At 35.2% G+C, this 13,566-nt stretch overlaps 1 protein-coding gene and 2 long non-coding RNA genes across 4 annotated transcripts in view; 1 reads left to right on the plus strand and 2 right to left on the minus strand.

Moving 5' to 3' along the window:
* Window positions 1–2,200: 2,200 nt before the first annotated feature.
* LOC139992886 (uncharacterized) lies at window positions 2,201–8,666 on the minus strand. Of its 2 annotated transcripts, XR_011801231.1 has the most exons (3): window positions 6,639–8,398; window positions 6,412–6,531; window positions 2,201–5,589 (listed from the first exon to the last, which is right to left on the minus strand). It is a non-coding gene; the product is annotated as an uncharacterized lncRNA (long non-coding RNA). The 2 variants fall into 2 exon arrangements; XR_011801230.1 differs by lacking the exon at window positions 2,201–5,589 and having other exon boundaries at window positions 6,377–6,531; window positions 6,639–8,666.
* A 1,461-nt stretch (window positions 8,667–10,127) lies between these two features.
* Window positions 10,128–13,566, minus strand: part of LOC139992877 (uncharacterized) — a 32,271-nt gene continuing 28,832 nt past the window's right edge. Inside the window, exons 3-5 of the mRNA XM_072014150.1 lie at window positions 12,847–12,981; window positions 11,770–12,215; window positions 10,128–11,629 (exon numbers count right to left, since the gene is read on the minus strand). Coding sequence (XP_071870251.1) covers window positions 10,843–11,629; window positions 11,770–12,215; window positions 12,847–12,981 — 1,368 coding nt within the window. The 3' untranslated portion in view covers window positions 10,128–10,842. The remainder of the gene's footprint in view (window positions 11,630–11,769; window positions 12,216–12,846; window positions 12,982–13,566) is intronic.
* On the plus strand, window positions 10,930–13,544 carry LOC139992884 (uncharacterized). The gene is made up of 3 exons (XR_011801228.1): window positions 10,930–11,033; window positions 12,691–12,808; window positions 12,889–13,544. It is a non-coding gene; the product is annotated as an uncharacterized lncRNA (long non-coding RNA).

Below are 13,566 nucleotides of genomic sequence, written 5' to 3' on the forward strand. Positions count from 1 at the left end.
ATAAAATACCACGAGTCACTGGTCTATCACTGTTTACAATAAGAGCGAGACGCTGCGTCGGCTGAGAAAGAGGCTTAATCGGAACAAATCGATAACAACTTGAATTAGTACGGTTACGTACGCTCCTTGAACTTGGTGCAATCTCAATCCATCTTGCAGCTGACAAATCGATGAGCACGAGGATGCAAGTAACAAGTAGAGAAACAGGATCGCAGGTTCAAAAAATTCTGTACGACTTTGTGTCGCATTCCCAACAACCTTGTCGCGGAAGCCGTATTTTACATCGAGACACATAACATAAAGGCTTCGTGTCACCGTACACTTGTACGATTCGTTCAATTACATTAACTCTCTGTGTTTAAACTGTGACACAGAAAAGGGAGAGGACACGAAAATGGGAAACAGGAGAAAGTGATCGGATGGAAAATCTATGAATAGAGACGGTTGCTCAACCACTTTTTTCTTCTCACTGTATTGCTATTATTAGTTTTCTAAGAATAAGAGAAGGATCTATCGAAAACCTATTATCTTCTTCTAGAATCAAAATGTCGCTGAAAGATAATGTATCTGAGAGAGAAAAATGTGAAAAATAAAAATCTATCAAATTCAACCGACGCAAGATATTCAATAAGATTTATTTCGTAGCGTTCAAATCTATAGTTTCCTGGTCTTCGCAATCCTATCCTTAGCTTCCTGAGAATCTATCTAAAATTTGCCTATTTAAAATTCCTGATTTTTCTAAAAATTGTCCCAGAATGTTTTAAAGATAAAATTTCGCTAAAGTAACCTGTTTGAAAAAGAGAGAGGGAGAGAGAGAGATCGTTCGATCTATAGATCTTCCGATGGCCTCGTTTTTACTTGCGATCACCCGAACGACTCTAAATTACCATCACAACTATCTTATCGTGCAGTCTCTTTTACAGGATCATAAATACGAGAGTTGTACAGAGTTCGAGAGAAACGGCCACGTGCCTGTTCGTGTCGTCGCTGTAAATTACTCAAAACCAACACAATAATGAGTAAGCAAGTTGGAAGCAGATAAGTTTCGTCTTGCAACTTATTACCATAGCTCGAGGATGTTAACAAGTAGCAAGAAAACCTTCCTTCGACTAACATCGTTTTTTTCCTTCTTCTGTAACATCGCTATTTTACACCTACCATACTCTAATTCCCTCGGTTCCAGGTGTCTAAATTTGTACGTATTTTACATACGAACACCATGATTGGATTTTCTCTTTTAAAACTGCGCTGTAACAGTGATTGAATTTTATTTTTATAACTGCAGCATGGTTCAAGACACGTCAAACGTCGTATGTTTGCAAAAAAGGATTAAACCCGGTATTAAGTTTAAGTAAACAACCATATGTTCAATATGAAAAAAGGCAATTTTAAATTTTATCTGGAAACGATTATAATGGCATTTATATACGGCAATGGCGAAATTTTTGATAAAATAAACTTTTCCCAAAATATACCAAAGTCTACGTGAAAAACACGAACAACATAAACTTTAAAGTGGAGGATTTCTTGTAATAACAACGAAAAAAGCAGCTCATTTTTATGGATTCTTTTTTACATCAGTTATATTGTGATACTAGAACTTTTGGGGATGTAAATAGATAATCTTGAAGTATATGTAATTTTGTTTATTTCAGTTCTTCTTACTGTTTATCGTATGTTATACGAGTCTCATGATTAAATTTGGCAATGTAACTATTGTTGACGCACGCGGTAATAGTATTTGCCACGGTCCTCACAATGCAAAAGTAAAGGAATTTTCTCAAAGTTAGATACTTTGCGCTGAAGTTGAATCTATGCTTGAAAGAAAAACATAAAAATTTGGAGAGTTGTAGCGTTTAGAAGAAAAATGTACTTCCTTCGCCGGATAAATTGAGTTTGTATCGTTTCAAAAGATATTATAAAGAGACAATGGAATAAAAATTTCAGGTCCATTCCCTGGAGAAATTTGTAAAAAGTGAGTAAACCTTGTTCAAAATTGATGAATCAACTAGTTTTTCGTGCACGACAGTCCGAGAAGCATTGAAAGTGGCAGTTTAAAAAGCTAATAAACAACAATGAGAATTGAAGTAAAAAAATTACATTTGCACTTCAAGGCTACATTTACATCCCAAAAAGGTTTAGATACAATGTAATTAATATCTAGTCTAAAAAAATTTACAAAAATTACTTGCTTTTGTGTTTACACGAGAATCCCTCTGTGCTAGAAAATTCTCTCCTTTTGTATTAGAAAAAAATTTCCAAACAGCAGAAACTTTTGTATGAGAGATTATTTGAACGTGAATTCTTTAACGTATCCTCAAGTTTTAAAATCTCAACTTTATAAATGCTGACATTGGTACTTCTTGCATCAAGCCGCAGATACATTTTACGCAGATACATATATTTAAGTGTATATCATATTCAGTTTCTTTAAATTCCAAGCAGATTACTGTCCAACAAAATTTTCATTGTTACATATGTACGCAATTTAAATGCACTATTCTCTATTGTCTTTCTTTTTCACTTCGCGTGAAATAATGTCTAAATTTTACTCTTATACGTATATCGTGTGTATTTTACAGGAGATACTACATACATATCAGACCAACAATTTCTCAAATTTTTAAAGAAACAGTTAGCGCCTGAATTTCGTTTCTGTATATCCGACCAAACACTGTCCTCAAATTTTTTATAATATGTTCTTCCCCAAACTGAAATGACGATGTCTAGTCTACCATATCATAAAATTCCCCATAAATACAGAAATATCCGCAGTACAGCCACTAAGAACCAACCAATTCCCCTTACCAAAGATAATCCAATAAACTTGCCAATAAATTACCAATAAATTTCGCTTTCGAGCCATCTCCTATACAACCACAATGATCTTATACTCTAACCATCATCACACAACCAAACCAGTCCTGAAAAATATTCTAACTTGAAGCCTATTAAAACATCGGCTGATTATGGTCCATAGGCAAAATATATAAAATTTGGTGCGGCAATTAACGTGTTAATGGCTCAGAAAAGTTCCGCGTGATTCAACGCACAAGGGGGCAGACCTTGGCGTTCGGTTGGCACGTTCTGATCGATAAAACGGAAGCGGGCATCGTTCATGGGACGGTTCGACGTTGATATCTGGCGAAAAGGGTGCAGGGGCTGGAGTCAATCAGAAGATCAGGATGGGGACGAAACATCAGGGATGGTGTTTCACGACGCGACGAGGTCATCGAAGCAAAGAAAGAGAAGGCAGAGCTTGTCGTTTCACCGCAAACCCGAAAATATCCATGTCGACCGGTATGTTGAAACCTGGCATAAGCTTTGGCCGGTTGCCAAAAGAGCGGTACTCGGTTGGAGGCCACGCCAGGCCAGAGGCGAGCGGCCTCGTCGATCCCAACGTCCGTTAGGCCTCACGAAAAAAAAAAAAGAAAAAAACAAGTAAAAAGAAACCAGCCAGAAGACCATAGACCATGTCCGTCTATAACGTGCAAGAAGACTGCGAAACACATGATTATTGATCTGCAAAAGTATCGAAACGGATATAGAGGATATAGCGTTACAAACGTCTTTTAACCAGTTAGCTGTTACGATCTCTTTGCAAAGTGTGTACCTAAAATGTGTGGCAAAAGGTAAGCGATGACGAGTATACTCGTCAAACACAGAGTATGTGTGGCTGTCATAATAGAGAATTAAGTTGTAACGAAATGATTGTTTTATTTTTTAATTTTGTTACTGGCAGGGTTCGTAATAACGCAAAATACTGTCGTTTCTTCCTGACGAGTATACTCGTCAGAAGCAGGTAACTGGTTAAATCGAGCGTAAATGAGAAGGAAGTAAATTTTATATTTCTATTAACTTTAAACTTTGACGATAATTGGCGATAAAGATGTTTTGCTACTTCCGTTTTGTCACGGATTTTGAATTTTCAGGAGACAACCGTGTGGTAAGCTGCACTTTCATGCCAACGTTCCTTAAACATTCAAGTCTGTCGTCGAGAAGTAAACTGCAATGTTCATCGGACGTTGACGCAAAAGTGCAGCTCATCACACGGTTGTCTCCCGAAAAAGCAGCAGCATGACAAGATGGGAGTGGTGAAACATCTCTAGAAATTCCTAAGCGACGTAATCCTTGTCCAACTAACGTAGCTACAGTGAAGCAACAACAGCATACACCGTAATTGACGTCTGTTATACATAATATGCCCATCATACAATGTAAATATTGTATAATGGACATAACATTTGTTATAACATGCAATGTCGGTAATTACTTAATAACAGACTGGTCTAATATAGTATTGTACAAGTTTATGTAATATATCTGTATACTATAATAGTCACCCAGAGGTGAATGCGAGTTTAAATAAATAAAATAATAAGAACGTAGGAATGACGTTGCTCGAGGAAGAAATCGAACCACCACTGGGTGATATGAGTCTCTCAAGATTATCACCGAATTACCCTTCGGGAATTTTAATCATCCATTGACCTTTCAACCGGCTAACACCAGTTAACTCGTTTTCTTCTTCGTCGTCCTGATAACTTTGTATCCGAAGACACTCCTATATTATACCAACGTATTATGCAGCGTTCTCCTCGTGGATTTTTATTTTTTTCACAGAAGACAGGAAAAATAAGAACGTCCTGGAATTTTTTTGTGATTGTAAAGGAATCGTTTAATAATGTCCAGCGTTAGTATTCCATCGATGTCTTCATAATATGAACGTTTTTAGGACAGAAACGTGCCTGTTATGACGTGAGAGTCTCTTTTCCTATAGAAAAAACTTCATAAACTTTTTTTAAAAGATTCTGGGACACTTACCGATGCTTTTACAATGCGTTATAAGATCTATCGTTAAGTCGAGCTTTTTAAAACTTGTTCGATAAAACTACAGATTCGAAAGACAAATTTCGTTTGAAAGATTAACTTACTTAAAATATATCGAACACATATATCGAAGGAGTACTTCAAGATTTATCCTCGACAATACCATCAACTGTTGAAGTATTTAATATTCTACATGCGAAGATTGTGCATCTAACAGATAATTATAGTAAGTACTGATTAATCGGCGTAACGAATAATCTAGGCAAATATCGAAAACTTATCGTAAACACTTCAAATAAAAATTAGAATATCGAATTGTGCCACGATTAATGGAGTTCCATTATTTAATATTTACAGACATCAAAATATTAAAATCTGGCTATTTTAAATACATTGCCAATTAGTTGCTGAAACGAGTGGGATGGATTGTTAGAGCAAAACACGTGGTGTGTTCGTTTCCACCCACGGCTACTTTTTTCAGATACCCGTAGATTCGCAATTTACTTCTATTTCTGCAATGACAAACGTCGGTCCTTGAGCGAAGTCATGACGTAACGTATTATCTCAGTGTCAATCTTGAAATTAATGTCCAACTACATTGCGTGAAAGTGTCGTACACGATAATTACGAACAGTAAACTGCCTGGTCATTGAATATGCACCAAAAAATGCCTCTTTTGTGCTATTTAATCGCCACCATACATCTGCCTCCCTTACACATCTTTGTGAAAATACCATTGGTTTTGCTGAATTCTCATTTCTGAGATATTTGCAAAAATAAGCAAGGATTTAAATAAAGAAGTAATCATCATCTACTAAGATGGGAAGTAATTACCTTATAACTACCCATAAAATTATGTTACAGAAATAATAGCAGTAATAACAACAATATTACCTTTGTTTTTATTAGTAATTTAACGTATGCCTTTTTTAGTAGTAAAGAAAAAAATACTTTCGTTGCGAAATACTAGTGAACTTACTGTTTGCTGAAAAATTTACTATTCTTATTACTGTTACTTTCTTAGAAAACTAATGATATATATATATATATATATATATATATATATATATATATATAATGAAATGTAATTGTATAAAGAACGCCATCTTATCAAAGTTATAAACCGTGGATCAAAGATAAGTTAGACACGATAACTATACCAAGATCGTCGGGACAATAGTCTAATGATATTTAATCAAAATCGATTTAAAAATTAAACGTCTGTAGCGTAAAAACTCAAGTGTGAAAATATAGATAACGATAGTAGATGTTGATTTTATGTATGGTTAATTTAAAAATCTGTCTGACTCACACGGCGCAATATCGCCAATCAAAATAATACCACTAAAATAATAAAAACGAATTAATCGTCTCAAATGCGTAGAAAGGTATATACATATGTATATATGTAAGATATTGATTTCTGTAAAAATGATAAGTATTTTTTCATTAAAAAAAAATTATTATTCTGCAGATATGTACGCTTATGTATTCCAAACAGATTTTTGATTTACTTCCTAATTTTCTCTTTAAAAACTATTAAAGTTACCCATGACTCCCACATGCTCAGGGTAAACTAACCTCTTAAAAGTAAATAAAAATTTTTCAGAAGAACACGTGAACCTTCTTTGGTTGAAAACCTCACTCGTCAAATACCAATCTAACCAGCAAACTTTTATCCACATTATAACTACTTAAAACCTGAAACAAATAGCTAGAACTTAAAACAAATACAGATCGGCTAAATTACTAAATGGCAATAACATAATGATTTTCAAATATTTCTAATGATTTTTATGATTACTCACTCTAATCGCCTCATGTCACCTTACAATGAAACCTATTTTATCGCGAATAGCATATGAAACTGGTTGCAAAGCCGAATGGGAAGTAAGCCATTACGTTGAATCAGGGAACTGTCCTTAATTTACTGGCTCTATGTTTCGAATTATTGGTACAACGCCGTTAAGATAATTAACTTCCACTGGATTACCACGGTTTCACTCTTTTTTTCTCTACGTAGCGTATAACGCATTTTACTTTTTGCTTCACTTTCTTTATTTCTATTTTGTTGTTACCGATAGACAAAAGTTGAACGAATGCCGCGATTGCGCAAAACACAATTACCTGAGGTGGACTCGAACCTTGTTCCATAGATAATGCAGCTCTCATGAAAGTCGGATTATTGCTTCTCGATATACATATGTAACTTGAGAGACGCACTTTGGATCGTTACTTACATTTTACGCGTCGCACCATGTAAACTGCTATGTAAATTAACCTAGCGAAAAAGCGTGTCTTCAGGGAAGAAACAACGACACGTTTGAAATGGAGCCTCAGTGGATTATTACATCAAAGCTCTTTTACACAATAATTTATTAACCGTTGTTAATGTACATTAACAAGTGACAAATCATAAATCATACATGTAGACTTGTATTGTACAAATGATTCTTATAATCTTGTAGTCTTATATCGAACAGGACAATCCTTGTACTTTGTAAAATTCACTTGTAGAATTGCATAAGAAGAGATATTGGTAACTTGTAATTTCTAATTTATATAAATTTTGCTAATAATATTGGAACAAACGTGTTAAAAGGCCCAGGAAATAAAAGCTAAATAATTTCTAAACTCCATACAAATGTAATTCCATTTGTGAAGCTGACGTAGAACCATGAACGTCAGTTAAGATAGATATGGTCGAATAGCAAGCTAAGTAAACACATACGCAATCAACATTTTATTTCATTCTCCCTTCTTTATTACTCCCCCACTCTGTTTCTTTTAACACATTCCATGTACACCAATTTTATACGATTTGTATAAACCGCGTGGAACATCAATGATCCATGTGCCCACGTGTGTTCATTATACTTGTTAAATAAATTATATTTCATAATTACAAAATTATTATCGAAAATGACCTAATTTATAAAATATTGATATACTCTGGTGTTCGGGAACTATTTCATGATTTTGTATGTCTAGTACGGAATGTGTCAATAAACTTGAAAGAACACGCATTTTTTAAATTCAAAGCAATCGAAAATGGAATACCAAAGAATAACAAGGCATTGTTGTAAATAGTAATCCAGAAAAGAATATTCTATAGAGAATTGACATTCAATAAATATAAGTCGATAGTTTTATCATGAAATTGTCACTTTGCATTGAAATCTATCACATGACATTAAAAGCATTCCTCCCATGATCAAATCGGAAAGGTTAGTTAAAATCGCTTAGTAAAACAGTCGTATTGAGCCGAACTGAACCGAACATATAGGTTGAGCAAGTGAAAGTGAGGTTAGGTTGGTAACATCACGTGGTGCACCACGGGGTCCAAACGAGGTTAATCGAGAGACCAAGAAGCGAGCGCCGGCGCAACCAATGAACATAAAATGCGTGCTTACTATTCTCTATTCCTCTTTTCCTATCTTACTTCAACGAAATCCCTCAAATAACCTTGTCTTTTTTTCATTTCCTTTATACGTTACTGCTCGATACCAATGAACGAGAGGAAGAAAAAGCAAACGATTAGCATAAAAATTTAAACGTCACAGAACCCCTCCATGTTCAAAGAAAAATATCGACGACGCGACACAGCGATTCGTCAATGAAAACACGAGAGAAAAACGTGTTTGGCATTCGTCGAATCGCCGCCAGTCAGCGCTGAAGTAGTATTGTGCGCGAATTTCGAAGAAAAGGAAAAATGCGCGTTCTAACAAGGCAGAGAACGAGCTAGGGATAGGAGGGGAGATTATCGAGCTCGTACAGAAAAGATACGCTAAAAAGATATATCGTTATATTTATCTGAAATTAAATAGTATTACAGCGGATACTTACCAATCAATGGAAAAATACTAGGTTGATCGAGCAGCGACTTAAGACTGTTTTCAACAAGAGTGGGAGAGGAACGATCCTTGTCACTCATTTCACGCACTGCGCCACGAAGCCGCACGTTCTGAGGGTTACACACGCACACCACAATCCGTTCAGTACACGGAACACCGCACGAAAGAACGAACGGCAGATATAGATAGACTTTCTATGTGTGTACACACGGGACTATACAAACTGCAAGTGTGTACGCGTAGGAGAAACAGCACACACAGACACACGAACGTAACGGTGTGTAGTAATAACAACGAGCACGCAGGCCAACGAGAAACGAATGTGCCTCCCGTGGGACACGATTAAACGACGTTCTTCCAGACCGGCAGAGAGAAAAGGCGCCCGCACCCGAACCTCTCACCTCGTCACGATGTTTCTACTATCACCCGAGACGGTCGCGGCCCGTTCGAACACTCTGGCCACGTTAAAATAAACGCGGAGCGCTATACCCAGTGCACGGTGCTCTTGAAAATCAATCTAAAAGTGGATCGGCTGGTGGCGCAATCTCCTGGCTAACCTCTGGACCGACTCGCGAACAAGTGAACGACGCCTGCCGTACTGATAACGAACAGTGTCTCTACTTTTGCCTTATCGCGATGCGCGCGCATCCGTCCCCCGACCTCCCACACCGCCCATCTGCGAACGTTTCTCAGCCATGATCAGCAGTTTTCGTTTCGTTAAATCTTTGCTCACGATATCTCTTTCCTTTTTCTTTATTTCACGTTATTTTTCCTCAATTAATGATCAAGTGTTTTCCTCACTTAAATCTTTTTAAATTTCTAGGTTGCGTTCGTTAAGTTCGGTGCTCTGTGTGCGTTTCGAAGTTGAAAGCGCTGACATTCACTCCTTTATACAAATATATAGACATTTTTGTTATTTATAATGTTATGTATAATTTTTGTTATTTCTTATATGTTATAGTTATTTATAATGGGTGTTATAATGTTAATTTTCAGTAGCTTATAACTAGATTGCAGATGCTTATTATATAAATTCAAGTGTACAAAAATGTACAAAATATCTATACTTATAATATTTAAAAGATCCTGCTGTTTTGTTAGTTGTATTTCATAAAAATATAGATATGCATAAACATATTCAGTCTACTTACAACCACACAATCTAAAGCAGTGAATCAATGAAAAAAGTATGTAAAAACTATATAAAAGATGTAAAGTTATTAGACAAATAGAAGTATCGTATATCGCATAATCAATCATTGGTCTAATGATTACATGCTTGAAAATAAATCAAGATGCATATATTTGTATAGGTCTAAAAAGGACAAAATGTTATAATATAAACAAATATTAAAGTATTTCATATATTAGTATATAGGAAATCTTATAATTAATTATATTATTAGAAGTAATTATATTTCAGGTAAAGAAACTTCTACTATATTGAGTATTCAAATACTTTATGTATCATTATTTATGTACAAATTCATAAAAGATAAAGCAGATTGCAGCTTTAATGACTTACGCTGCACAGTAATACTTGTAAGTACAAATTGAACACTATTTCAAAGTGGAAGTTAGGACTGTTGAAAATATTTTAAAGTACCAGTAGAAAGGCAAAATGCTCAATTACAATATTGGTACACGTCTAAGAGATGTATATGATTATCGATTGCTTCTGTCAATACAAATGCTGGAGACAACTTTTACAAAATCTTTTGCATACAGCTATTAAGAATTATGTTTTCCTAATACATGTAAAAGTATCAATTACACTTGTATACATATTAACCTTCTAATGAAACTCTGAACAAGTTTATATTCTATAGTAATGCATCAAGTCATTCATACAACTAAAGTCAAATAAGTGAGAAACAAAAAGAAATTTTAAACGATCGTATCAATTATTCGCATTACGTTTGTCTCTAAACTGTTTTAAACGTTTCTTAAAGAATAAACCTTTCCTGAACAAGAACACATAAAATGTAAAACTGATTTGGAAATATTCAGACAGAAGTATTTATAATAAAAATTACTATATCAATACTCGATTGTGCCTTCTATGTTCGGTCATTTGTTTACATTTGAATATATCAAGTGCATTGATCAGAGTCATTTCGTTTAGAAAGTAGTTTATGTATATTGCTAGTAAAATCATTTAAACCCAGACACTTAAAGATTTAGTGGTAGTTTGAGAGGTGGTGAAGCTACCACGATGTTTCTTAAAGAAAGCTCGAATTTCAGCAGGAGTGGAAGACCATCTACGATGCCTAGCTTTTTCTAATGGTACTACTGGTAAACCCACCTCTTGATGACAACCTCTTATAGGAGAAATTGGCAGAACGTTAGGTAAACCAATTTCTTGAAAAGAACTCAAAGAAGAAAATCCACTCTCATCCTCGACGCTGCTCATACTGGCAGTTGCCTTTGATTTCGAAGATTTATCCTTTTTCTCTACTTTTCTAAGAAGTCTATTTGGCGTAGATGTCGGCGTATATACGTAAATACGTTTATGATTCGATATGGATACGTTATAACAGCTATTATTTGGAAGTAGATCCTCTTCTTCGGTAGTTTTGCTGCTTCCTGAGTTGAGTGAGGTGGTGTCAAGGGATCTTCTTATACCAGGGAGAAGATCGTGCAAACTTTGACTGATCTCAACAATGTTCGAGGATGATTTTAACAAACACCTACTGTCGTTATCGGTAGTATTTGATTCGTTTCCATGGTCATAACTGGAACATCTATTGTACCCGATAGCTTCCTGCAAGCACGTTGCATTTACGTAACTACCATCCTGCAAGGTCATTGATACCTCGTTGTGATGATTATCGTAACGATGATGCTCTACGGGTGATGGGGAGGATTCGTTATTTTCTGTCGACGAGACTCTGGCCAGATCCGGTTCTCTCATTGAGAGCAACGACTGCACTGTTCTCATTAATCTGAAACAATTAATTTACAATTAGTTAAAAATAGTTTATTATTTTCAAATATTTTAAATAAAGAGATATTTAAAGTTACCTATTAGTAACTAAACACTACAAAGCAAGTATTTTAATCGCTTAGGTATCTAGTTACGTACCTAAATGCTTCTTGGGATAGTTTCTGGGGCGGTATATCATTCGGGTCCAGCTCGGGTGACGTAGGGGTTTTATAAACAACACCGTCATGAGTTTTATTGAGATCCTGAGATTTATTACGTGGAGGAGTACAATGCGCTGTATCGTTTCTACGAAGCATCGACCAAGTGAATTCGCGGAAGTTGGTAGTGCACGGTGAGATCTGTGTGACTGATTTCGACTTCATGAAACGAGATGAAGTCGAAGATGATGGCGCTGAGGAAACATGAATCGACGAGGAATCTGCGTGCACAGTGTGTACGCTATGGCTACGTGGAAACCGTCCCGTTAACTTCTTATCCTTAGGATTACTCTTTTCGTGAAGAATATCCAAGCTTTTGCGGGCTCGGTCCAGGAATCGCAGCACCTGCTCCATCAGGGCACGATACATCTGTCTATTTGCTTCTATCTGTAAATTTTTTTATAAATAAATATTCGTGCAATTTACAGTTTTATTTCTATAATAGATTTATATTATGTTTCAATCATATTGTATTATTAACATATTATATTTTCATATAAAGATTTGTACACAGGTTTGGAGTATAAAAGCTTCAAACGTACACACACACTTACCGGATGACCACAGCATTTTTGCTCCATACAGAATAGTTATTTATACGTAACATCGTATGTAACTATTGTGTGGGCACTAATAATGCTGTGGTTATTCAATAAGTGCACAAGTACAATAAATTTGAAACTTTAATATTTAAGGAATGGGGATTCAAGGCGATTTTGTGGCATTTTTATTAAACTATAAAAAACTTTGTTAAAAGAGATGTAGAAATAGTTGCCTCTGTCTAAAGTTGAAGCTGTACTGTTTTAAAATTGCCAAAGTCTTTCACTTCTTTGCATATTTTTAATTCTTAATATTTGTACAGGTACTAAAGTGTTAAAAATGGCAATCGAATATTTTTCGGGGGCAGACGGTGAAGTATTCAAGAAATGAGGATAAGGTAATCTGGTCGAGGACATCAACAATTTCCTCTTGTAAATCAGGTATGTTAAACGATCGAGGTTTATGGTTAAATAAAGACCTGTTTCAGTTGCCACTGCAATGTCTCAACCTGTGTCTGCAGGAAAACATTGTCGACTACTTGTACGTGAGGTACTTCACTGGTCGCTATAACGTTCTGAAGTCTTTGGTTCTCTTCTATCAACGATTGGTATTGCTGAAACAAAAAATAAAAATAACGAAATCAGTTAACGATAATTATTGGTGTTTTCTTTTTAAATTTAATTTCTTACTTTTATCGCACTTTAGATTTAACGAGGAAAGTGTCCAGCTCTCGAACGACTTTCCTGAACATAATAATCGTTTCAAAAGAAGAAAGAAGCGACATGATGCGGCGTATATACACGCGTTAATACAAGGTTTCACCTTGCGTAGGAGATTTTCACACGGTGGAGTGAACACGATTCGACGTTAGCAGAGCATACACCTGTTTATTGTACGGACATTGCCTTACCAATAGCGGTATATTTTATTTAAAATAATACATTGCTCTAATCACCGTTAAACGTAGGAGAAACGTTAAATATTTGTATCATTCATTACCTTAAACTTTTTGTCGATTTTCTAATTAATATTCTAGCGCCTTCATTTTATAAAATAATATTCCAGGTATAATATTGCATAAGTCTATGAAATATAAATGTATACAACCGTATAATAAAATAATAAGATTTAAAGGTGGACTCTAAATAAATAAATTAAGGAAGAAATATTCCGGAATTTGTATTAAATTTATTATATG

The sequence above is a fragment of the Bombus fervidus genome, chromosome 12 (assembly GCF_041682495.2).
Source record: "Bombus fervidus isolate BK054 chromosome 12, iyBomFerv1, whole genome shotgun sequence".
NCBI lineage: Eukaryota > Metazoa > Arthropoda > Insecta > Hymenoptera > Apidae > Bombus > Bombus fervidus.